Source organism: Pezoporus occidentalis, unplaced genomic scaffold (genome assembly GCF_034315485.1).
Source record: "Pezoporus occidentalis ecotype Australia unplaced genomic scaffold, CSIRO_AGI_Poc_V1 ctg173, whole genome shotgun sequence".
In the NCBI taxonomy this organism is placed as follows: domain Eukaryota; kingdom Metazoa; phylum Chordata; class Aves; order Psittaciformes; family Psittacidae; genus Pezoporus; species Pezoporus occidentalis.
This window is the reverse complement of record NW_026913565.1, coordinates 255,259-282,838: the sequence shown is the minus strand read 5'-3', so window position 1 is coordinate 282,838 and position 27,580 is coordinate 255,259. Positions and strand designations below refer to the sequence as shown.

General features: G+C 38.5%; 1 protein-coding gene across 5 annotated transcripts in view; it reads right to left on the bottom strand.

Annotated features, from left to right (window-relative positions):
• Positions 1-579: 579 nt before the first annotated feature.
• ANO3 (anoctamin 3) overlaps positions 580-27,580 on the bottom strand; it is a 212,283-nt gene continuing 185,282 nt past the window's right edge. For all 5 annotated transcript variants that reach the window (XM_062614205.1, XM_062614206.1, XM_062614207.1 and 2 more), the window contains 13 exons: positions 20,857-20,939; positions 19,818-19,958; positions 19,308-19,472; positions 17,976-18,012; positions 16,081-16,192; positions 14,850-14,907; positions 13,349-13,446; positions 11,847-11,992; positions 11,587-11,739; positions 10,825-10,972; positions 8,908-8,988; positions 7,980-8,085; positions 580-7,230 (listed from right to left, as the gene is read on the bottom strand). In XM_062614205.1, the coding sequence (XP_062470189.1) occupies positions 7,048-7,230; positions 7,980-8,085; positions 8,908-8,988; positions 10,825-10,972; positions 11,587-11,739; positions 11,847-11,992; positions 13,349-13,446; positions 14,850-14,907; positions 16,081-16,192; positions 17,976-18,012; positions 19,308-19,472; positions 19,818-19,958; positions 20,857-20,939 (1,511 nt within the window). In that variant the 3' untranslated portion in view covers positions 580-7,047. The remainder of the gene's footprint in view (positions 7,231-7,979; positions 8,086-8,907; positions 8,989-10,824; positions 10,973-11,586; positions 11,740-11,846; positions 11,993-13,348; positions 13,447-14,849; positions 14,908-16,080; positions 16,193-17,975; positions 18,013-19,307; positions 19,473-19,817; positions 19,959-20,856; positions 20,940-27,580) is intronic.

Here is a 27,580-nt window from a genome sequence, read left to right as displayed (position 1 = left end):
GCTCATCAAGCCCAAGTGATTCCTATGTTTGTAAAGGAGCCAGTCATTCTGAAGGGCTTTACTAAATCCTACATGTATAATTAGTATGACAACTAAAATCAGTAATTGCTAGTTCAGTCTTCTACCAAGATACAAAGATGCGGCCTAGCAAAACTGGAACACAGAAAAATTACCATCCTGCTTAAATATTCACACCAGTGTTGTTTACAGTTATCTTCTTATCTTCTAATTTCACTTACATCCTGAGTCATTGATCCTTCCAGAGAAGAGCTAGCTGTTGAGCTGAAAAAATGAGGTTAAGAGATGAGGAACGTGTAAATTCTAAAAGAAGAGCTTATATTTAAAAAATTGCTAGTCACTAGTGAAAGCCATAGACCAGAAATCACTGAAAATTTGAAAAGTGAGTCTAAATATAGTATGTAATTGCTAGAAGTTAAAGGTGTCCAAGCCAAGTTTAGCCCTTAAATTCCTTACACTACTATGGTTTGAAGACTCATGAGCACTCCCTTTTCAAGTGCATACCTTTTTTTTTTTTTTAATTAACTTTGAATATTTGGAATAATGAAGCTTAAAAACCTCTTTCAAAGATATCCAAGTTTATTACTGAAAAAAATGCAATATTCAAATGTGTATGATATAGTAAGTAGTTGCATTTGTACATGTAAACCTTGGTAAAGTAAACAGCATCTCAAAGACAAATTTATGCCAAAAGTGTCTTACAATAGTTAATCAGATCAACAACTTTTTCCTTGGTGAATTCTTTTAGTTCTGGGGCACACAAGAGCTTGTGAAAGTAATCTTAAAACACAAAAGAAACCAAAAGCTGACAGGTCAGAGGAACTTCTAGCTTGCAGTGCATAAAAGTCAACTTCTCTGAAACGCTCTGTGGCACTGTAATCTTATTTTAAGTATTACTTACAAAGTGCGGATCTATGAATAGAAAAAATAGTTGAGATTTTATTCTTATTCCTTACTTAGAAACCAAGTTGTATTTAAATATTAAATAAATTTCAAGTATATACACATTTTAAGAAATCTCTTACGATCACGATATTGCAAGTTAACCAGGACTATCCAAGTAAAAAATGACTGAGCTATCTTATTCAGTTAGATTTTACATGACACTATTTAAAATAACTGAAATTTCAGTGATACTACTACAGGTAAAAATCAGAGCCAACAGTTTGGAAGATTTTTCAGTACAAAACACTGAGTCATCTAAATAGAACACAAAATTACAAGGTGATCCAAAATTTTTTTTTCATTATTAACAGAAAAAAACATCGTATTCTCAGTGGTTAGAATCTTGTTAGCTTTAGACTACATTTGGTTTAATCATAATTTCTCCTCCAAGTAGCATCCTAAACTAGCTCACACCAATAAGAATGCAAACTACAGAGAACAAATAACAGTATAGAGGTTATGGCAACAAGTTAGAACAGAACTTACACAAAGTAATTTCCAGTGCAGTGAGGAGGAAACACGCCATTAACATTCTAAAACTAAATCCTATTCCCAGATTTAAAAGTTCCTGTGTAACATGGAACAGCAAAGTGGTATCTCTACAGTTCCTTGTTGTGCTGTTGTAACTTTGTGCTGTCACGGTAACATTGTGCTATCACGATTACACCAAAACCATGCCTATACAAATTTCTGGTAAATGTGGTTGACAATGTCAGTATTAGAGAAAAAAATGTCAACTATGTAGATTTAAAAATGTTAGGATTATGTAGCGCATTTAGGATGTGTGTGGGTGGGATATAAGAAGTGCAACATATAGCGCTTGGGAGAGGGGCTGAAAGGACAGATCCAGAAACGGGTAGCCTACTGGCACACTTCGGTAGACCCTGTGCTTCCTCCCACCACTCCATCCAGTGCATACCAATTTGTAACGAGCACCAGACAAACTAGTGTTTGTGCACTTTCTGCTTTGGCTTCTCAGTTAGGGACATCCAAAAAGAGTCTGTAAAAACTTCTGCAGTTACACAATTGCCCTGGAAATTGGACTGTCAGCAAGAATGCATCAGTTATTAAAATACTGAGTATAAGTAAAGAGTGAGAAAGAGAGAAGAATTTAGGAGGACTGTCGTCATGCTCCATCTTCAAACCCTTGTTTTGCAGAACCTGCCAGAGTTCTGGAGAAAAACCTGCTGAAGTGCAGAGGAGTCCTTTGCTTCCTCTGCTCCTCCTCAGCCTCCACACGTTGGCTTGTTGCATTTTATCCCAGCAGAACATGGGCTTTGCGAGCAGGAGGTCGACTATGAAAAGACTGAGGGATCTTTAAAAACTGCTAAATTTTCCACCACAAGAATTTAGGTTTGTAATTCACTTAAACACTTTCCAAAAGTGTCATTGCATGCATTTTAGACAAAGTATGCATTTGAACTAAGAAAAAACCAACAAAAGTGTGTAAACGTGGAATTCTGTTTGAATTCTAGTGTCAGCATTAACACCAAATAAACATGATTATGAAAGGCTGGCTATGTATTTGTTTCAACCTTTACCCCAAATAAGCAACATCAGTAGTTTATGAGGATTATGAAAAATAAAATGCTTCTGGAAATATTACTGTATTGTAAGTGATTGTTGATATCACTGTTCCCTTTCTCCTGTGCAACACTTAATAGAAAATGCAACTGATTTTCCATTAACCTTACTGACTTTATATTTAGCTGTTTGTCCTGGGTTCAGCTTAAAACACAACACTGTATAAAATAAGTTTTATTGACATGGCCATTGCCAGTGTTATAAAAGCCGCTAGTTTTTACCAGTTTTAATGAAAATTTGTGACACTTTCAAGTTAACTACATACTAACCTTTTCAGTTTCTTTTCAATTTATGGACATGGATGATCTTCAGTTAATCAAAAGTATATGATGCTTCTAAATATGCATGTATTAATTTGCCCATGAATGAACTGAGACACAATACAAGAAATTAATAAGGCCCATTATGCCATGTAGGAGTTTACAGTCCTACATGGCATCAGTGCATTAGAACTTCGCAGTCCTACTAAATGCCTGGATCTCATGGCTCCAGAAATTCTCTCTGGCAGCCATCCCATTTGGAGTGTGAACTGGAAGAAGCCACAGCAAGCAAACAGCACTACTCACTTACATTAGGCTGATCATTAAGTACATTAGGAATAAAATATCACCAAAATTCTTGCCTTTCCCCACACTAGCACTCATACTAAAGCTGTGTTTTCCAAGGTATTTTTCCTGCTGAAGAACTTTTTATGAAAGAAACTTCAGAGATTCAGGAATTTACACATTAAGGTAGCCATTAACCTCTTTTCACTATGCCCCCCAGACATTTTTCTTTTGAGCTTTTCACAGGACACAATGAGTCAAACTGATCCTCAGAAAACAATTTAAGTCAAGCTGGTGTTGGAAAAGGGCATTAAAACAGCTGATGGGTGTTTTGTACAAATTAAGGTAAGTACTTCCAAAGAAATATTAACGAAACAATCACTTATCATCCATCATCACCATGGAAATTTTAGCCTTGTCATCATCAATATTAACTTCCATGTTCACCTACATTTTCTCTATAAATTCTTTAACAAAAAGGGTTAGGAAAGAAAAATCTAAAAGTAAACATCACGTCATTTGCCTCGTTTCCAAATATTGGTACTCTGTCACGATGCTCAAACACTGTACTCTGTTTCTGCTAAGGAAAGTGGATTACAGTATAACAAGTTGAGAGCCTGTGCTCAATCTTCAGACAATTCTGTTAGTACTCAGTTGTGAATACTGAGTTCTTCATGCTTCCACCTATATGGAGACACACATTGAGCTCTAAGAAGGAACCTCTCATTAGGATGGTTAATGCAGCAGAATTCTCTTTTTTTACTTTTTTAGTCACCAGAACTCAGATCTCACACATTAGGCACAAATTTAGAATAATAAGTCATAAGCAATGAGATGTGTATAATGTCCTGGGTTCAGCAGACTTTTTGTTATTTCTGAGATGGAGATTTCTTCTGTCTGAATCAACACAAAACTTGGTTAGGAATAATTAAGACATTTTGGACTAACCTTCTGTATTTCAAAATACCGAGTTGCTCGTGCAGTCTCTCTAAGGGCGCATGCATAGAGCAAAGTTGTCACAGATTAGATCTGCAATGACCTAAAGCATTTTTTGCACAAACTGAAGTTCTAAAGCTTGTCATAAACGCAGCTTGCATGCACAGTCTATTCATACTGGTCATTTGTTTGGAAAGACAATATTTAGCATCTGAAAAGATCATTCACCATTCATAAAATATATTATTCCTGAGGACAGAGTGTGCTTTATACTTCAGTAAAATAACGTGCAATCAATGCAAACAGCATACTAAACAAAGTCTAGCAAAAAGATTTCTCAGCTTAAGCAAATAGCTAGATAGTGGCAAAACCTTCAGACATTGCTGATGTCCTCAAAAAATAAAGGAACACACACAGTGTTTCTCCAAAACTTCCTGTGCTTTTCCAGTGCATAAAATGTACAATGTCAGACCTGCATACTTCCCTTTGAAATACTCCTATACACCAGTGTTGAAAATCATTAATAACATATATATTTAAAACCCAATTACAAAAAGGATTTCTCTCCTATGTGTTTTTTAAGTCCAATTGGAATTTGCCTAAGTATGTATTGACATGTGCTAATATCCACAGCAAAACCAGGGAAGTGTAAAATAGTATTTCTGATTTTTGCCTGATTTTATCCTGTATCTTTATACCTTGGGCCAGCCAAAGCATTTTGTTTTTAGAGAAAACATTAAAAAAAGAGAGCTCATCTGTGACCTGCTAAAGAACTGAAGTACTATCACTACGTGGCACAGAAACAGAAGCTGTGACACACGGTTAATGCTGTCAAACGGTGCTTGATAATCTACAGAATGAAAAGAGAGACAAGAGAACCTGTGTGATTCTATAAGCACTGAGGGGAGTGCATTAATTATTTCTGATAAGGACTACTGAGGAACTTAACACACAATCCAGAATATGAAGGAGCAAAGCAGCCTTTGCAAAATATGGGAAGTGAGTTTTACCAGCCCTTTATCACAGAACTAAAAGCTAATATATCTGGATAGATCAGACCTTCCAATTTCTTTCCTCCTTTGTGCAGTACTGTAGATACTCCTACAGTTGCCTGGTCTGGTCACAGAGAGCTGGAATTAACCCAGAAATCTCGTGAATATAGTGAAATGGCTTAAGAATTTAAGGTCTGATGCTATGCCCTCTGGATACAACATATCCTACTTATCTGCTTTGATGCGCTCTTGACTCTAAGAATTAATTTTATATGCATAATAAAATGATTGTGCTAATACAGTCAAGTGAATATTGGAATCACACTTTTTGATTCAGTGGAGTACTATAAGTAGTAAAAATTCAGGTCTTTTCATATCTATCAGCAGTGATTTTGCTGCAGCCTCATCCCTAAAAATAAAGTTAAAATTTGCAGCCTTTATAGTTACTGTGCTTTGTTGACTCTTTGTGTAATTATTCTTCATCCAATATAGAGAAGCATTATTTAGAATTATACAAGAGAAACAGAATGACTGGAACTCTCTTTCTCCACACCCTTCTCTGCAAGGTAACCCTAAACACTTGCTCTGATTGTTTAAATAATGTGCTGCCCTCTTCCCATATTATGAAACATTGGCAACAGGCAATTTCATTACCAAAATGTGACTATAACCATAAGCAACATTGCTGTATGCACATAAAACTTGAAATTTGATTCTTTATATGAACATCTACCTTCTAGAGTGATTTTATCCAAAAAGCCCCCCTCCCCAAACTGTAAGAAGACATACAAATAATAATTAAAAAATCTAAAAGTAACCACTGTGTGTACGTGTGCATTTATAGACAACCTGTATACGTGTCTGCCTGTATCCAACTCCCATGCTTTGACATATTTATGCCAATAGAAGTAGTGCACATTACTGGAGTATTTACATTTACAGTAAGAAGAGGAGCATTGTTATAAAATGCTCTGCTTCTCCTTCCCTGAACAAGCAAATCAATGTTATACTGTATGCCTGATATATATCTGCATAAGCTTGCATACTATAAAGTTATTCGTATATTGAGGACAAAGTCATTTGCACGGTTATGAGAACATCTCAAGTTAGCATTCTGTGAAGTCATGGAATCATTGCCCAGACAGGTCAAAACGAACAGTAACACAGGTAGACATCTGCATGCTACACCAGAGCATGAAAATGACAAATCTTTCATCCTGGAAGCATGTGGAGGTGGCCTTTCTGCACACAAAAGTGCAAGGCAATTGAACAGCCACATCATTTTCAAACAGAGCTGCAATGTGGGCAATGCAATGTGTTCTCTCAGTGCTGCTGTTTTCTCTTTGAATTTAGAATTTTTGGTTTTCAACTAGAAGGATAAATTAATGACACCGATATGTGCAATTCTTAAACTGCATAGTATACATTAAGCAGCCACAGACCCCTTTTTTTAGGGTAGGACCACATCCACAATCTCAACAAGAGACTAGGACAAACCTGACAGAACAGTAAGCTTGAAAGATCATTTATATCAAGTTATGGCCACAAAGGCAACACTTGCTCTTTTCTTCAGAGGCATTACAGACGGAGCTGAGCAATCAGAAGCTAGATGGAGCTGAGCAATCAGAAGTAGTGGATATCATGTAAGTTTGTTTTAGTCATGCCCTTACTGTGTAAATTGACAGGTAATTTTTATTTCCACTTTGCTGTTAGTATCTTCATAAACAGCATGAAAATTCATTGCCTTTTTTAAATCATGGTGTCCAAATTTTTTATCTGTCTGCGCGTTCCTGAGTGCCAATTCTGACCAGAGTTGGTGACTCACCGCAGACCTGTTATAGGTAAGGCTTTTCATTTCGTTCATCAGAAGCATCTATTTTCCAGTTGCCACCAAAGCCTGCAACTGTCCTGCTCAGGAAGAACATATATACACTGTGTATCTCATACACTGATGCCAGACTCTGACTTCATTTTGTAACTGCACTCTTCAATTTCCAAACGGTGTTTTTGTTGCAGCATGGTAGTGACTAAGGCCATTCATGGTGATATTGTTTCCCATTCTTTTTCCTTTCTCTCTGCAAATGCTCCAGTTCAGCCTCATACATCATTTCCTGGACTAAGTATTTCTCTCTCCTCATTCTGTCACACAAGTCTTTAGGCATGTCTGGAATCAGGTAGGCAATGAAAGACTTTATTCCGAAAACAAGGTGCTGAAAAGAAGAATGAAAAGAATTGCTTCAAAGGTGCAAAAATGTTCACTTCTAATACCGCATTTTGGAGCCTAAAAGGTTGTGGCAAAACTGGAATTGAGGTTTAATTCATGACCAAAAATCAACTCCTTTGTTTTTTAATATATTATATTTTTATAGTTTTACAGAAATGTGAAAATGCTGAAGTCTTCTGAAAAGAAAAACTTTAGTGACCTAAATGAAGACGTGACTGCAGGATATGCTAGTCTGAATAACAATAGCTAACACTGCCTACAAGCAGTCTTTGTTAAAAGCCTGTAATCAAAGTAACCAGACTCCTGGACAGCCTGTAATACATTCTCCAAAGTTAGCACACACACTTCTGTTTTTATATTAAGCTAGAATCATGTACATTTTCCTGACAGATTTTAACTGGTAATAACTGTGCTTAATGTAAACCTGAGTTGCACTTCTTTTTCTATAAAACTTTAAAGATTTGATTCAGAACTGAGCTGATGTATGACTTAAGGAAACATAATTTTGGAGGGAATCTAAAAGCCTCTGTGTGCTCTGTCAGTTCAGTCTGACAACAGCTTGGGGAAGGTGATTTTTTTCCCCTCTTTCTCCTGACTGTAATGAACAAGAAGCTGATGACGCTAACAAATTTTTTTATGGGAGTACTGTAAAAACAAGTAAAAAAAAAAAAAAGTAAAAAAAAAAAATCAAGAGTTTAAGGAGGTAGAAAGGAATTGTTCCTTTTCATGACTAACCTCAAATACTATGATGAAGGCCAGACGTGCTGCCAGGACATGCCAGAACTGTAAAGTGAATTCATATGGAGTTGAACTCCATGGTGGGGCTCTGTAATCTCTATACCTGGAAAGCAAATCAAAACCAGTAAGTTAGTCTGTGCTTGAAAACCCGGACAAGGAGAGAAACTGAAGTGGAAGTGTACTTCAAGAGGAATTAAATAGAAAAGGAGAACAGTCCACAATACAAACAAATAATAAAAAATAAATGAAGATAGCACTTTTTTCTTCCAAAATTCCAGAGCAAACAATTTCTTTTGTTGTTATAAAGCTGACACTCTGGAGTGTTAAGTTCAAGTGTGTTGATTCTAAATTGGTTCTTGTCTGTGCTTCTAAGTGCTTGAGATTCTCCAGACAAAGTTTGCATAAATGTAACATGATTCTAAAAATTAGTCAATTTAAGCTAACCCTCACTGCAAAACTAAATTTGAAACCAGGAATGCACTCATGCAATGCTGTATTTATCTTTTATGCCTAATTTTTCGTATATATCTTGCATAATTGGGATCTCTAAAGGGGTTAGAGCCACAAAAAAATTTTAATTGTGTATTTTAATTAAAGGACCTCAGAATGCTTAAGAAAACCAAAATGAGAATTTTTACCCTCTTGGCAACTGGGGAAATTTGAAGTGAAATAATTCATAGAAGCACAAAAGACAGGGCTGCAAGAGGCCTGGAAAAACTCAGAACACAGGTTTCCAGTCTGTATCCTACCACACAGTGTTTACCACACAGTGTTTACACTTGAGACATGGTTCCATGCTGAACCAACTTAAACTCCAATGCTTTTACAAGTAAAACTGTTACGCCAGTAATTTAAGCACTGACTTCCTTTTTTATGTCTGCATTAACATCTATGTATTACAAGAAGGGAGAGCACCAAAACATACCGGCAGTATCCTGAGTATCCCATTCCAAGTTCACTCAAATCAAACACTGATAAACTGCTGTTGACATATCCTTTTAAGCATCTGAAAGGAAAAGACATAGGGAGAAGACATTCTTCATGAAGAGGTTATGCAGCACAGATCCTTTTTGTGAACAGCCTGCTATCACATGTTGTGAGCGTACAGATTTCTTTGCTTATCAGGACAAAACCAATTCTTAAAATTTCAAACAGATAAGCAAGGTTTTATTGGAAAGAAACAAGAAACGTGTTTCGGGGAAACACTGTCTAAAAATCCACTTTCAGCACTTTTCATGGTTTTGCTTCTTATCCATCAGCAGACATAAACTGAAAATGGTTGCTACAGTGTTCTCTGATGTCTCAAAATTAGACCGACTGTACTTAGAAAGATGGTGAGAGGCAGAAAGAAGAGCTATTCACCACCCTGGCAGAATCTGCCCCAAGTCATGCAGCATATACCAAAAAATGTCAGGTACTGAGATGAATCAAAGAAGAATTTTCACCAACAGTAAAATCAACAGTGCATATATACCAAACAGCCATCTTAAAGGCAACAAATTATTAGGATTGATGGCAGAAATCACACAAATGCATTGAATTAGTGAAGAAGAAAAAATTTTGTCTGTTTCTGGAAAACCATGGACACATAAGACATCCCATCTTCTTGGAAAGCTGACCTGTAGTTTAACAAAGGGCCTTTTGAAAGGCAAAGGACATTTAAAAATACATGTATCAGGGATCCTGTTATACTTCCTGAACCTTCAGGTTTGCTGTGACACCTCAAATAACTACTGGCAAAAGAAGAAATAGAATTACATAGTTCTCTATTAAATGGGTAGTGTACATTAAGCACTAAGTTTTTTCTGCCATGGTCTTTTCTCATCCTATTCTTCCTCATCCTTTCTGCCCCTAAATTCTCTCCTCCTGTGACAGCACAAGAAGAGTAACTCTCTCTTTCGAATCATTACAGATGGAGCAATAAGGAAAGGATGGACAGACCCTTGTGGTTTGAACTGGGGCACAGTCTGTGAATGCAGCAGTACTGGCTTGCTGGACAAGCCTTGATGCTTTCACTCTTACCATTCCTCCTGTGCAGTAAAGATAAGTTCTGCTTGTGAGATGTGCTATAGCACTAGTAAAGTGATGCTTCCTTTTCTTTAGGTAACCTTGACCCTGTATTAAAAAGACAACAGAACCCTCCAAAACCATCCCCTAAAACCACCTATAGGGCACTGGTCCCCAGATAAAGGAGAGGGTGCCCATAAGTACTGTGAGCTGTTTAGATCATTAAAAGGTCATGACAGACAGTGGGAAATGCAGACTGAACACAGTGGACACAGTTCAGAGACACTGGTAAGTTGATGAAAAGAAATGCAGGAAACTGGCCTGATGGGGCAAAGACAGGCAAGCTACCTTGCTTGAACCTAATTAAAACCATATAAGAAGTCAAGCTGAATACTGTCGAAGCCAATCTTGCTGGTGCTTGGCTGCAAGCATTTCTGAAGAGAAACAGGCAGGGAAGTTTGAAGGTGAACAAGGCTTAGGGTAAAAGGGTTTAGCATATATGTGTGTGGGAGCATACTGTTAGCAGACAGTCAGAACTATTACAGAAAGGAAGAAACCCTTATCTAGAGAAAGCCTGTAAACTGCTACGATGCGTACTGAACTTTGTTGTTTGCATTCAGAGGTGAAGACATGATTTTCCACTTACATGTCCATGCAGTTTGTTTGCAAACTCTCTGGAATGGCTGAATTACACTTGCACTTAGCATCCGTGAAGATTTGCACAGATGTAAAAGGTAAAATACTGCTGCTATATGTTATGTATGTTAACACAGAAAGCTGAAAAAGTGAGCTTCCACTGAATTATACAAGTCTATATAAAGAATATGCTATTTACTTTTCTTGTCTGTACCCTTGATCTGTACAGGGACCATATTTGTATGCATAGACAAAACGTGGAATGTAATCAGAAGTAATGGCAATAACAAAGGCATTGGTGATGACAGCCAGGACTCCAATTCCTTCCAGAATCCCATACCAGATACCTAGAAACAAGAGAAAAAACAAGGAAATAATTAAGTTTTTATAATCATATTAAGTCATACTAATGACACTTAAGCCACTGTTAGTCATATAGTTATCCTTTCTTATTGAGAAAGACCTATTTGGTCAGAAAAGGTAATCAAGATTAAGTCATGTCCTCACACCCCTGCCACCACTGACTCCACCTGAATGAGACACACACTGCTGAGAAGAAATGGCTAAAGCAACAAAGGTATAACCACAATTGTTGGTTACAGAAGCCAAACACAAGATGTTGGAAAGAGATTCCTTATTTTTTTTTAATTCAGTTTTAAACCAAAAGTGAATTTAGTCCTTGTATTTCAAATAGCATTTTGGACCTAAAGTTTCACAAATCAGAAGTCTAAAATACCATTTAGCCTGTTTCCAAAATTTGAACTATTATGATCCCTTTTTAGAAACAAAAAAAAAAAATTGAGGAGTCCTCTTAGCTAAGCAACTGAGTATTCTTTTGTTGCTTAATAGGAGAGTTGTCACTGAGATCTGTGGGTTACATTATCAGTTTTACTTTTGATGCATGAACTATTTTAAGGGTTAAGCTGCATAAAAGAAGGAAAAAGTCATTATGTTCTCTCACCTATATCTGTTGCTCTTGCAGGCATAGGTCTTCGCCACTGAGTGACAAACTTGTATGCATCTAATCTTATTTCTATGATATTGTTAAGCAATGCCAGGAGAGGTGCCAGTGGGAAGGCAGCAACAAAGATGGTGGTGAAGCCAAACTGTAAAACTAGACAGGTATTTCTCTGGTCAGAAACTGGAAGTGCAAACGATCTTTTAACATGGAATATACTTTTATTTTCTTAAGAAAACTGACACCTCCCTAAATTTGCTCACCCATCTCTAAATATTCATCCATTAAACCATGAAGATTCATAGGCTGTAGATTCCAGTCCTTTTCCCACTGAGGCAGAGACACTTTATGCTCCATTAACTGCCCTCCTCTCTTCATTTTGCGTCGTGACCACCAATTCTGTAATAAACTTTATTAGGTAAACAGAGTATTATTACTGACCATATTTGCTCAATAATTTACAAAACTTGCTGGTATTGTTTTGAAGTAAGAGGGCTTATTTTGAGCAGCACCTGAATGCTTACTCAGGTATTTTCTGCAAACACTTATCATATAAGATACAATTCAAAGAAGTCCTCAAAATTCTGCATTATGATTTTAATTATGTCTTTCATGTAGCATGCTAGTCATTCAACAAATAAGCTTTTCAGAATACAGTATTTGCTTGCATAGACTTTTTCTGTAGGATTTACCTAAATAAAAAACCAATCATGCTTAGCAAGAGCATTAAACCAGTAAGTAACGCTTTGATTTTAATCCTGGGAAAGACAAACCAAGTAAGTGAAGCTCAGTAAGAAATCTGTGCTACTGGAATACATTGAACAGTCGAACACATCTACTACTTTGGAACAAACCTGAAGATCTAAATGCTCTACGGATTATTTTTTTCTTGAAGTAATAAAGTGTGTCTAAAAAGGTGTTGCTGAAGCTGCGAAGATTTAACAGTAGTTTTTATAAAACTGTGCAGAAGTCTTTTCACGAAGTATCTATAATATGGAGTAGGTACTAGTCTCACACATTAAAATGTTATACAAATGAAAACTATTACCTAGTACTGCCAGAGGTGGCAATTAAAGACTATTGTTTGTTTCCAGATATTACTGAAAAGAGACTGAAGATGGGAAATAATTTTCTTGTATTTTTATTAACAGGTTCTTATTTTTTTCTCAAGCTAATTTAGGGTTTAGCTCTTAATCTCTCTTGCTACTGAAAGAGCAACTGCTGCCTCAGTCGCAAACAATTGCTTGTCAAAACAAAACACTATTTGCCAGAAAGGATTTAAGCATGTTCTCAAATTCTGGGCTGAGAAGACAGGAAGACTGATACTTCAGGTAGGTTTCTTCTTTTCAGAAATCCAAGCCTTACAACACAGTACACAGCTCATTTGAACAATTATTGCACATTGTGAGCATAACCCTTTCTGCAAGATTTTCAAGGTTGAGACTCATTAGATTAATATTTGATTAGCAACCTTCTCCTGAAAACATATTCTTTAAGTTTTCGGAGAACTGTAAGACTCTTAGCCCACCACTCTCTTCAGCAGCTGTTTGTACCATGGAAAATGAAATCACAGTAAAGAGTATAGATGGTTCATATATCCAAACAAGCTTTGTCTTAGAGGAGCAGTTAATGCTTCCCTTGGGAATGCAGTTACAGTGTATGAGACGCAAAAAGCAAAAATACTATGCAAACATATTTTTCCCTATCACTGAATTGCAGTAATGTAATCACTATTTGTAAACCAAATTTTAACACCTGAACTTACGGATAGCCTAGTTCCATGAAGTTGTTCCACATTTGTTTTAAAACCATAATAACTCCCATTTGCAAGCACAGATCTATCAAGCAGCCACTAGGATGACACTGAAATGAAATGGGAAAAGATCAATAGCTAAAATCACAGAATTCCTTTCATTTTTATTTGTTAGAGGGTGGATGAAAAATACTCATGTGTTTGGTGAAAAACATTAACCTCGAACTACAGAAATATTAAAAAAAATATTAATAACAAATATTGACACAGACTTTAGCTAAACAAACTTTAGACATATTATTTCTTGGAGAACTAGATCATATTACATAAGGGTATGAGTGCTCGGTATATGATAAATGATACAGTCCATTCCACTTAGACCAACACATACAAATTCATTTCAGAAGAACGGAGCAATGTTTCATTAGTAACATCCTAAGTGAACAGAGACTTACTAGCTGAATCTCTGGTACCAGTATCTTAACTATATAAATTGCTCTATTAAAATGTTTATTAGTTACTGAAATTCTTGTTAGAACATAGATGGGAAATTTATGCTATTTTACTCTGTGGCTACCAAGGTTCAATAAAAGAAACCTGTTTTTCAGAGATAACTTCAGCATGGTAGACATATCCAGGGAGGTGCAACTCGAACACATTTTCAAGTAGACTTTGAAAATATCATTGTTTTTTTTTTTTTCCAACCTTAGAATCAACGAAGGTTGGAAGGGATCTCTAAAATTCATCCAGTAGCAACCCCCTGAAATGGGCAAGGACACTTTCCACTAGACCAAGTTGCTCCAACTGCTGTCCAACCTGGCCTTGAACACTGCCAGGGATGGGGCAGCCACAGATTCTCTGGGCAACCTGTGCTAGGGCCTCATGACCCTCACAGGGAAGAACTTCTGCCTAATGTCTAAACTACATCTCCTATCTCTGAGTTTAAAGCCATTCCCTCTTGTCCTGTTGCAGCAAGCCCTACTGAAAAGTTTGTCCTCATCATTCTTATAAGCCTCCTTTAAGTATTGAAAGGGTGCTCTAAGGTCTCGCCAGAGTCTTCTCTTCTCCAGGCTGAAAAACCCCAACTCTCAGTTTTCCCCCACAGCAGACCTGCTGCAGGCCTTGGAGCATTTTTGTGGCCTCCTCTGGACCTCCAACAGCTCCACATCTTTCCTGTGCTGGCAGAAGCTTAAGAGGCTGATAAAAAAGCTGATTATGTTTATGTCCTCCATCCAAAAATTCTACACACCCAGGAGTTTCCAATCACGTAGGATCTAGAAGTGAGGTAAGGGAACATCACTTCCCTTTTCCCAAAGATAGAGACAGAAAGAACTGTGTGTCTTGGCCAGGGTCACTCAGCACAGTGGAGAATGCAAAAGGAAAAACACATGTCCTGTTTCCTATCCTTTACTATAAATAAGAGTTTACTCTTCACTGCACTTAATTAATATCCTTCAGCCATTTCCTTTTTACACATGGGAATTTCACAGGAACACAGAATAGCATTGCTTACCTCTTCAAGTCTCCATCTGTTAAAAAGCTTGTTGTACTTTCCTGGGCGGCCTGCAAATCTGTAAAGTAAGATTTCTGTTTCTCAGTGCATATTCCAAGAACACCCTATATCAGTAGTTATTTCACAGCATTCACTGAGCAAACTCAGAAAATATAAACAGATTAAATCACACAGGCTTAAATCTGGTATCTGTAGAATATGGAAGTTTCAGAATACAAACAAGGACCATCATTTTGCAAGTGACTCTAAGCTTTTATTATGTCCAAGACAAAAGTCCTAGCTTCAGAGGTTTTAGATGTTAGATATTCAGCCTCTCTAAGAAGATAAGCCATTGCAATGCATAGGGAGAAATGGGATCTGCATACTGCAGAAATGGGATCTGCCTGGCCATGTGAAGTGTGCACTCTCAGAATCTTTTTTCCAAACCCATCAGAACCAAAAGATTTTCAGAGATCTAAGAGACTCTTGTATAACAAATTGAAGCAAAATCCTTGCTGACCTCAGTGAAAGTTTTAGATGAGAGTGAAAAAAACTTGTGCCTGGTCCTAGTAGGCACAGGAGATAGCAAGATACAAAGAAGGTATTACCAACAGTCTTTCTTAGAGAGTTGTCTGGGTTTTTTCCCAACCAATCTTGAACTGAAATTATATTACAAAACTTTATAGAAGGCACTCTGAAATACTCTAGGGTCTGCATGAATTATAATTCTGATCATAAGGAAGTAAAGATGAAGCAAGGTTAGACCTGTCTGGTATCCCATTATTTGAGCTAAAGATAAACATGAAAACTAGAGCCAGAATTTCTGTCTCCTACTCTTAAGACCTGCCAGACAATACTTATTACTTATAGAAACAGATTCTGGAAAATGGAACCCAAGGGGAATAAACAAGAAATAATGAATAAAGCCCATTATGTGGGGCTAAATACAGACCCATGTTTAGGAAGTGGCTTGTACATTCAGAGGTTCTGAATTCTTACCTAGTAGGAAAGTACATAGACCCCACTTAAAAAGTAGACTTTTTACTGTCTAGTTTCATGAGTAAAGATTTCAAGGGTCTAACTGTCACACACAATTAAAAATATTAGTGTTATTAACTATACTTAGAATATGACTTGCATCTAAATCTCACAGTTCAAGTTGCTGATTTATTTTCTTCAAACCTGAAAATTAGCAAGGATTATGAGTCCTGCGCAAGTTTTCCTTTAAGTGTAATTAGCTAAGATACCTTACCTGCCAAGGAAAAAGGCAATGTAGAAGATGGAGCTATTCAAGTTGACAAACTGGAAGAGGAACATTTTCAAGGCAAAGCTGTTTTCCCATTCAGATTCTGTTCGAGGGTGCTCTGTGGAAAGAAACAATATACATTATCTGAACAAAAATGACACTGAGTTATGCCCAAGTTTGCTCACCAATTCAGCAACACTAACAGAACAAGTGACAGTTTCCAGTCATGGTGCTCCATCAGATTGCAGTTAATTTTTTTTTTTTTCTTAAAGTGCTCAGTCTGCAGGTCACAAAACCATTGTCCCAGCTCAGCCTACATTGGTTCTAAGCATAAACAGGAGATACAAGCTCCCTGGTACAGAACAGGAGAAAACTCTTTGGGAAGACACCTGTTCCATTTCCATGAAAAAGCTCTGAATTCAGTATAAACCTTTAATTTTAAGGCTACAGGCATCTTGATTTAAAAAAAAAAAACAAACAGAAAAAAACACACACCCCCATCCACCCCCAACATAACAAAAAAAACCCCACAAAACAAACAAAACACAGAAGCACTTTGGCATCAGCAGAGCAATAGCCAGGGACTGCCAAGGAAAACAAAGGAAAGAGCTACCAGCAGCCAGTTGGTTTCTCACACAGGCATCCTGCCTTCTAAATACATCTGCAAGAACACTACTTCATTCTCCTCGTCCGACTTAGAACTCAAGGGATAATGATTAATTCAAATTTCTCTGATGGATGTATCGAACTTGAAATATAGCACACTGATAAAAGTTTTTGTACTACTTAATAAATTACTTTGGTCTAATGATACCTAACTTAGAATACAAATGTACAGGATACTAGCTTTACAAATGGGTACTTGTTCCCAGAAGTTAAGATATCCTCCTTCTCTTTGATATAAAAAAACCAAAACCTTAGCAAGTGGAGTGTGCTACCCAGCTTAACTGCCCGATGTTCTAAGCAATGCTTAATTCAAGAAGCCTTCTTTTCTTTCTTTTTTAAAAATTCTTTTAGATATTTTAGGAAAAATCAGCTTGTATACTCAAATGAAATCATCATTTTCTTTCTGCCTGCATGTCAATATAATATATTGAAAAAGTTAAGTAGGAATACACATCAGTGTGATGCAGAAAAATATTTCAAAATATTTTAATAATTTGGAAAATTGACTGTGCATAATGAATCTTTTAACCAGTCCAGCTCCTTGTTAACTGAAACACTAAGTCCTGAGCATTTATTTTAGTGCGTGCTCTTCAATACTTGAACCAGCAGAGGGAGCTGTTAAACAGTGAGCTTGGTTTTAAACTATGGCAATATCAATTGCTTATTTTGACGTGGGCTGAAAAAGAAGGTTAAGACGAAACACTAAAAGGTAACATATTCACACAGCAGGAGATTTTAAATGCTGCCTCTGCTTTCTTGTGTAAGATAGAAAGCTCCATGACCGAATCACGATGAGAGGCTTCAGTATAATTTTTTTAATGTGACAGAATTAGTTCTACTTTAAAATTTATGACTTAACAATTTTATCTCAGGCAATGTAATGTTATCTTAACCTTTTTGTCCATACGAAAATTAATATTAAAAAACTTTAAAAGAAACTCCCCCCAAAAATAGGAATTTCTGAAAAATGGAAAAAAATCTGTTTTAGCGTTATAACAAAGAATATATTTTGACTTTTGCTCTATTATGACAATTTATACTATAAAACATAAAATACAGAAGTGTAAGAATAAACTCCTTTCTTTTCTGTTATTTCCTTGGTGAAATAATCATATAATTTCTTTTTCTGATACTTCTCACTTCTTTAAGGAAATGCCAGAATCATAGTGGGCATTGATGAAGTTTTCAAACCCCTGTTTGAAAAGAACCATGCCACTAATAAAAGACCTACATACCTAAGTCTGTCAGGAGATAGGCAACCTTTTCATATACCTAAAACAGAAATAAGAGATAGTATAAGCATGGTATATCCTGTCTGTTGTCAAATCCAGAATGAAAAGAAGCATGAAAAGCATAGGTGTTCTATTGCCTACAGCATTAAGGTATCCAGGCAGCTACCGGGCAGAGAAGGTACCTGCAACTGGGTGTAGTTTCCTACAAAGACTTCACTGAACTACTTTAGTCTCATTCTCCTGTAAATGTATATATGTAAGCATATATATTAAATATACAACAAAGATAAATCAAGAGCCAATAGGTCAAGAAAAGTGTTCAAACATCAATGGTTCTCTTACTGAACAGTAAGGTGCTTATCCTCTAACTTCAGGAGCAAAACTACGTGATCTAAAAGTAAGCAAAAAGCCTACTTTTGTATATTTCTTTGCATGAGTGTTCATACTGGTGAGGATTATCAGTCTATTATTGAAAACTTCCTTACCTGTTTACATATTGACTATCTCCAGTCCTAATTTGAAAAGACACTTATCCCAAGGTAGTTACACACTCTGAGAAATATTTCCTTGAGTATTTACTATTAATTGCAAGTTATTTTCAGTAGCTTAAGTGTGCTTGTTCAGTTGAATGTACTTTTTTATGACTTGGAATTGTAAGATATAATAACAGAAATAAATACATGACTGTGTTTTGAAGAGTTCTTTTCTATTGCAGTGACTGCACAATCTCCTTAAAAAAAATAAAAGCCATTCTTTGCTGTGCTATTATTCCTTTCTATGTGTTTATGCCTGCATGGGAATAGAAAAATGATAAATGAAACATTTAAACCAAAATCAGATATCATAGCAATTCTAGAACTGAGCGATTCTAGAACTGTGCAATACTGATATCACAATTGCATTTTACATAAAAAAGAGAAGAACTCAAAGTTATCATTTATTTATTTTATAAATAAGTAAATAAATAAACCAACCCCCCCCCCCCCAAAAGCCCAGCAAAAAGAAGGTATCAGCCAAGAAAATAATAAAATAGCATAGCTCCACTTAGAGATGTATTTTCAAAGGTAATGTAAAAAACAGAAACGCAAATGTAGAAAGCAGTAGTCCATACCACTGTGACTTGGTAATGTAAGCAAATATGTGAAGTGACAAATTAAGTAGTTATTAGAAAAAAACATTGAGAAACATAGTATTAGAAGAGGAAAAAGCCCTGAAATTCTAGCTTCAGGCACTGCTATGTGAATAAGCAAGAACATAACTGATATGCAGCAAACTCAGGAACCTTGTAAAAATTACTTTACCCTAATCCCTCCTTTGAAAGTGCAGAAGACTTACAACATTGAGTGACATGATGATCATAAAATTGATACAGACTCCAGTGCCAGATGTTGCAAACTGCCAATACTTCTTGATGAAATACCACTTGAAAGAAGCAAACTGTTCCATGGCTACCAGACGATACACCACAACAGCAAACACTGCAGTGAGGACCAGTGAAATCTACAGGGAAGTATTTATGAATACAGGTATTATAACAAAATAAACTACATCTGAAATAATTCCCACTGAATTAACAAAGTAACAGGTGTTTTAATGACTGCCATTTGTTTTGGTGAGCTGACTCTGAGAGAAGAAAATACTCAACCACTGAATTAAAACATTTATTAACTATTCTTTTTCAATACAACTGTATTTTAAAAGAAAGTGATCCTTAAATAAGCAGTAAGACTGAGACAATCAGTTTTGCCTACCTTATGTAAATCCACTAATCTTAATGAGTTGTGTTACTATTTACATCAAAATGAGATTAAAGGCTACAATAATTCCAATATTATTAAACATTACCATGAAAAATATTCCTGAGACAGACACCATTAGTCGACTCAGCTTATCAGGGAAAGGTTGAAAAGGTTCAGGTTTTCCTGTGATGGGATTTACTCTTTCCACTTGGGAATATTTAGCTTCAAACTGGGGGCGCAGCTCTTCCTGGAATGACAGGGTAGATTCCATTTGTTATAACAACTTATTTCACTGAAGTATCAAAAATCAGATATACATGTGCTATAAAGTAGGAAATTTGTATTGATAAAAATTCTTTTTTATAATCCTCCATCTCAAACATCCAAAGAATTTACCCTTTTGAAAGTGCCAGAGAGCAACAAAGAACAAAAAACGTAAGAGCCTCCTCCAGTACGTGAGGGTATTAAAAGGATCACAGGTCATAATACTGGTCTAAGCACTAGGTTCTCTGCAAAAATTGATAAGAAAACTATAAACTAATGCCAGTTACGACAGCGCCTTTTGTGATATTAAGCCATTTATTAAAAGCCAACAGCTTGTATCTATGCATCTATGGAAAGGTATAAGAAAAGTAGTGGTTAAGTCTCTGTTGACTTAGGCTGCAGTTAAGTCACCAATATAGTTAAATCACAGCTATGTCCTCTACTGATTTATGAAGTTATAAAATCATTTTATTATTGCTGATGTTGATAGCAGAATGTTAAAGGACATGCTATGCCTCTAAGAAGGATATAAAATCTGTCCCTTTGCCTGTCTTGGTCCCATTTATACACAGGATTAGGAATTTCCAGTACTGAAAGACATTTGTGTTGGCATCCATAGTAGCTCCTGTCTTCTGTACAGGCAGTATTTCCACTCAGTTTTTCAAAGGATACTTTTAATAGATGTAGAATTATATCTGGAATTATAATGCTAGTTGCAGAAGGGAAAGTATGCTTGTACAGACTCAGGTATACTTTTTGATGCTGCAAATAGTGTTATAAATACAAGTATCTGAATGACAGTAGTGTACAGTAGGTATTGCTATCTACCCTTAAATCATGCTGACAGCACGATTTCCAGGTTTACTTCTGTTCAGTCTTACCTCTTCATCTTCCCAGTCTATGAGGTCCCAGTCATAGGTTAATACAGCTCTCCGTCTCTTCCAAAACTCTAGGAAGACTGTAGCTGTGGAAATCATCAACTGCATTTTAATTATGGGAAAGAAATAAAAAAAGGCCACACAGATCTCAAGAAAATCAACAATATGTAACATGGCAACTGTTGTTAGCCGCTGTCCAGCTGTTTCTCTATACTATCTGAAAACTATTAAGTAACTTAAGGATAACAACTGTTACAACTGGAACACTATTTTACAATGTTTATCTAAGAATCTTTTTTTTTTTTCCTGTCTGCTGTATTTGTAAAGAGATATGAGCCATACTTTTTAGATTGTCATTTTGCTTTTGATTTTATTCAAAACATATATGGTTTAAAATCTTTCCTTGAAGAAACAAGGATATGCATACACAATGACATCTATTATTAAAGTGCTACATTATGATCTCATTTTATTCAGTTCAAGACAATGAAGAAATCAAGACAACCTCATTCATTTCCCAGCTTCACCAGCTTTATACAGGAGCAGCTAATCTCTGTGTGAGATATCAGATTCTCTATGTGCTTAGTGGTTTTGGGAGATCCTATGAAAATAATTACAACCAATAATTAACCCCAAGTTTCCCAAACACTGTAGTTTGACACACAGGATAACACCTTGTTTTGATGGGATTCCTCACAAAATGTGGGCCTGCTCAATTGTTGCCTGGAAAACAGTGATTTCAAATAGGAAGTGAGAAAATTTGCTTCCTTCTGGGAAGCCAACTGCTCAGAAGGAGGATTTCTTACTCAAACTGAACAGGATGGTCTCACATTCCTAACTTTTTGTGTATTTCTGTATTATGTTTAATATCTTATTGGTTTTACATATATATTCTATATAGATATGACATAAAATGATATATTCATAATTTTATAAATATTATTTATGCTGGGGAGGGACTCTTTATTAAGTACTGCAGTGACAGGACAAGGGGTAACAGGTTCAAACTTAAACAGGGGAAGTTTAGATTGGATATAAGGAGGAAGCTCTTTACTGTAAGGGTCGTGAGGCACTGGAATGGGTTGCCCAGGGAGGTTGTGAATGCTCCATCGCTGGCGATGTTCAAGGCCAGGTTGGACAGAGCCTTGGGTGACATGGTTTAGTGTGAGGAGCCCCTGCCCATGGCAGGGGGGTTGGAACTTGATGATCTTAAGGTCCTTTCCAACCCTAACTATTCTCTGATTCTATGATTCATGACCCATATACTACATTAAAGCACAATGAGAAGTTAGCGGAAGTCCACCATACCACTACCCATAAATAACAGATGGCTGAGTAAAAGGAACTTGTCCCTGAATATAATCTCTAGTAGTATGTTCTTTTATTCTTCCAGGCATGGATCTTGTCTTCACTAGAGATTTCATTCAAGTTTTGGATGCTCCTAACAAGAAGAACAGCACACAGCTCTCCTACTTCAGCAGCAGTGGGGGTTTGCACTTGAGTAATCTGAGGGTGAAACAACCTTTTCTCACTGTCATAGGAAGTGCTATCACAACCAGTGCAGTGCAAGACTCAGGAATGTTACAGAAGACACCACCTTGCAAGAGAAATCCCTTCCTGATGTGAGGACTCAGGAGGAATGTTAAACCCATGCTACACACAAAGCAACCAATGCTTTTCTTCTGTGAGCAAATAGGTAGGAGAAATAAAGCACACTCTGCAAAACACAGTATTAGCTGTTGTGCTGTGAGTCAGGCTGCTCTAAGAAGCATACCCAAGATATCCACTAGCCCTGTGACAAAAGTGGTAAGCCTTCAAAAAAGGAAATAATTCAGCTATACTCAAAGGTAATAAAAATTAAGGTAGTGGCCCAGTTATCAGGAATAATGAATTTTAAATCCTTCTGATTTAAAACCAAGCAAATTAATTAGCGGTGCTTTCCCCCTGCCCTCCAGTGCCAGTAATGAAGAAAAGAATGAGGAATGGTGGACTACTGAAGTACATGCACATTTTTTTTTTTTTGTCTGGGAAGTATTTTAGCTTGTGTAAATATCTGTTGAAGTTCTGGTGTCCTGGGTTCAGCAGTAGCAGTCATTTTTCCCCTTCTTGGTAGCTGGTGCAGTGCAATGTTTTGACTTTCAGCTCGGGAACGGAGCTGATAACAAGCGATGTTTTGGTTTGGCCAAGGACTTTGTGAGCCTCATGCTCTGCCAGGGAGGAGGGGAAGCTGGGAGGAAGCAGAGACAGGACACCTGACCCAAACTGACCAAAGAGGTATTCCATACCACAGCACGTCATGCCCAGGATGTAACTGGGAGTTAGCCGGAAGGGCTGGGAGTCTGCAGGGTTGGAGGAGGTATCGGTCAGAGCTTGGTCGGGCTGGGGGGGCGAGTTATCGGTTGGCTGGTGGTGAGATGATGTATTCTCTTCCCTTGTTATTTCCTTTATCATTATTATCATTGGTGGTAGCAGTAGTGATTTGTGTTATACCTTAGTTACTAAACTGTTCTTATCTCAACCCGTGGGAGTTGCATTCTTTTTGATTCTCCTCTCCGTCCCTCCGAGAGCAGGGGGAGGGCAAGAAAAGGGGGGGAAGTGAGCGAACGAGTTACCTGACTGGGTTTAAACCACGACAGTTCTTTTTGGCGCCCAACGTGGGGCACGAAGGGTTGAGATAACGACAGATCTGACCGGATTAATAGTCACTCGTCACAATGCTGATTTATTGGGTCTCAGAGTTGTTTTGCTTGATCTCACAGCTTCAGAATGTTGTAACTTACGTAGAGCCGGTATTTGCTGTGATAGTGTTTATCAAGTATGGGGCTTGGGCTAAGGTTCTTGTCTCACTGTGCTTTATGGCAATGGCTTGTAATACGGGCGGGCTCCAGCAGCAGGGCGGGACGGACGTGGCCGTGGACTTGTACCTGGCCGTCCGGCTGCTCTTCACCGCCCTGGCCCTCACCCTACTCTCCATCTTCGTGAGGCTGTGGGGAGCCGAGGGGGAGCGGCCCCGGGAGCCGGCGGCTGCTGAAGCGGCCCGGGAGAGCGGCCCCGGGGACCAAGCGGCGGCGGGAGCGGGGCCGGAGGCCGCGAGGGGACGGCTGCCGGTGGAGGAGGTCGGGGCGGTCGAGGAGCAGAAGGAAGCGGCTACCGAGCAGCGGGAGAAGGCGGCGGAGGAGCCGATCCCCGCGGAGGAGCCGAGCCCCGCGGAAGAGCCGAGCCCCGCGGAGGAGCCGAGCCCCGCGGAGGAGCCGAGCCCCGCGGAAGAGCCGAGCCCCGCGGAGGAGCCGAGCCCCGCGGCCGAGCCCAGCCCTGCGACGGCCGAGAGCGAGAGCATTTCCCGGAAGCCGCCCGCCGAGCCCCAGGAGGATGCAGGAGACCACGCAGCATTTCCCAGCAAGGCAGAGGAGGAAGAGCTGGACTCAGGAAAAGAGAAGCTGGTGGTGGGAGAGCCGGCAAGCACAGCAGCTGCACCAGCCCCAGTGACAAGTACAGCAGCATCAACTGAGAGTTCTGAAGGTTTTGAATGGCCTTTGGGTGTCCTTGGGACCTGCCTGCTGATTGTGATGGGGATCAGCATGTTGGCACACACACAGACTGTGTTCTACCCACAACCATTTTGTCTGATCTCAGAAGTTAAGCAGAGTCAGGTTTGGGTCTTGTCTGGGGTTAGACAAGGATACAGGGGGACCAAGAGGTTTTCCCCAAGGCTGCACAGCCAGGAGTGGCAGGGTGTGTGTGACAGTATGGGCAAGTATCTAGTCCACTGGGCCCCTCCAGTGCTTTGGAAGCATCGGAGATGGAAGGCAGCTGTATGGAGTCCCCAGCAACAAGCTGCAGAAACTGCTGAAGGGGACAGTGAATTATTTTGAGCCTGGTGGGCCCAATGGCACTTCAGGCCATCAGAGCAGAGATGCAACACAGAGATGGACTCATGATCGAGGGGTGGACTTAGCAATGGACACTATTGCCCAGGTTATTCACGAGTGTGAACACTGCACACAGTCTCTCCTGCTCTGGAAGACTGTTACAAGAGATGGAGGCTGACATCATGGACCAGATGGACTCAGCAGCTTTATAGGGACTGGTCCATGCACTAAGATAAGAGTGCACTGAGATAAGAGTGATGGTATATTGAAAATGTGGGATCTGAGCATGACGTGAATGGTATGGAATAAGGGGTGGATAATGTCCTGGGTTCAGCAGTAGCAGTCATTTTTCCCCTTCTTGGTAGCTGGTGCAGTGCAATGTTTTGACTTTCAGCTCGGGAACGGAGCTGATAACAAGCGATGTTTTGGTTTGGCCAAGGACTTTGTGAGCCTCATGCTCTGCCAGGGAGGAGGGGAAGCTGGGAGGAAGCAGAGACAGGACACCTGACCCAAACTGACCAAAGAGGTATTCCATACCACAGCACGTCATGCCCAGGATGTAACTGGGAGTTAGCCGGAAGGGCTGGGAGTCTGCAGGGTTGGAGGAGGTATCGGTCAGAGCTTGGTCGGGCTGGGGGGGCGAGTTATCGGTTGGCTGGTGGTGAGATGATGTATTCTCTTCCCTTGTTATTTCCTTTATCATTATTATCATTGGTGGTAGCAGTAGTGATTTGTGTTATACCTTAGTTACTAAACTGTTCTTATCTCAACCCGTGGGAGTTGCATTCTTTTTGATTCTCCTCTCCGTCCCTCCGAGAGCAGGGGGAGGGCAAGAAAAGGGGGGGAAGTGAGCGAACGAGTTACCTGACTGGGTTTAAACCACGACATCTGGAAACAAAATGAGGTAGTTGTGGTCTAGAAGGAATACTAGACCTTGGACAAATGGTGTCTTCAGTCAGATATACACCAATCGTACAGTGCTATTTATTTCAGTGTGTCCCTTAAGATCTGGGATAACTTGCTTATTCTTTAAATCAAGATCTGAATCTAAGTTAGAGTTTTCAGGCTCTGGTATAGCATGAATAATAGGCTTGAGTATAATACGAATAATAATAATAATGATAATTTATGCTACTTATGGACATGAAGTAAAGTACCTCTTTCAGACTCACCAGAGCTCTTAAAAATGCTGCAATATTCTTTTTCATGAAGTAGAACTGAATTCATGGTAATTTTGCTATGCTACAAGGCTACTGAGAAAATAGAGCCAAAAGCCAGGAAAAAAGCATGCTGGAGGTGGGGGGAAAGGTAAGTCACAAAACTTCTCTTGTGGTGTTAATTGCTAATCTAAATGACAGCAAAAAAAAAAAATCAGAATTCCGAAAATCAAGTATTTGTCCAGTTCTGCAGAAAGCCTGGATTGTTCCTGGCTTGCCTTGATTTTACTATATCACAATAGAGTGACAGATTTTACCTACTGGGACAGAGTAAAATAAAAGCTAACGCCACCCTCCTCTGACTGCTTTCCATGCAATCGAGCCCCCTAGTGCCAGCTGCTAGGCACTTCTGCTGACTCATCTCTTACTCTGATCTCCCAGCTCTGAAAATGGTAAGCTTTGACTTTTATCAATTACTTCTGTAGAAAAACAAGACCTACAACAGATGATTAATCCAATAATTTGAACCTCAAGATGCATGTTTTAACACCGCTTTGACCTGGCAGAGTTTGTTTGCGCCTAATCCTGCCACTCAGGAGTTCTGGATGATTTACAATTTACAGGGTCACACACAGGCTTCCAGTTTCCTACAGAAAACATCATCTGGTGCCTCCCCTGCTTTTTCCCAGGAACACTGCTTCCAATCTCACAGCGTCAATTACTGTTATGAATTTTAAATCCCATAATATATGGTGTACTTCCTTTTATGGTCCAGCATTTTGCTATAGAACCACTCATTTAGGGATTTGTCATTCAGTGCTCTACAGTGCAGTTCTGCTCATTGTACGCTTACAAAAAAAATCTTTAAATCCTTAAGTTACTTTATTTTTACTGCCCTTACACTGCCATTACTTGCTCTGATGAAGAACTGAAATCATAGAATCACAGAATCATTTAAGTTGGAAAAGACCTTTAAGATCATCGAGTCCAAAGGTTAACCCAACACTGACAAGTCCACCATTAAACCATGTCCCTAGGCACCACATTACTTGTCTTAATTACCTCCAGGAATGGTGACTCCATCACTTCCCTGGGCAGCCTATTCCAATGCTTGGCAATCCTTTTAGTGAAGAAATTTTTCCTAATATCCAATCTAAACCTCCCCTGGTGCAATTTGAGGGTTTTCAGTAGGTAAACTCTCCACCGAGTTTGGCCATGGCAAGTCAAGCCCCTTCTGAATACTCTGCTCAATTACTTGTTCAGGTTTATTCAGTTACTTTGCAGGAAAGCAAAACAATAAAAAAACTCCTACAGATTCGGTACCTACTGAGACACACTCTTCAGAATTGAAACCTCTGCTTAATAAATATATAATTTAATGACAGGTTAATCTCATCTCCCACTCCTGGAATACTCTGAACCATATGGCCATAGCTCCAAGTCTGCTCACATTCAAGGCTCACTGCTGGAGATTTTGCCTTCCAGGAACAGCAGGTCAGCACCCAGTGCCAGCATGCTGGCACCACACTGTGGGTGTATGACACTGAGCCAAGAACTGAGTCACATACAAAGCACTATATTAAATAATAGATATTAGGTATGTATTCAAATAACCTTTCATTGTAAAAAAAATATCAGAAAGGCTTCTCAGCACCATCATGTGTGCATAGAATCATAGAATAGAATTGTAGAATAGTTTGG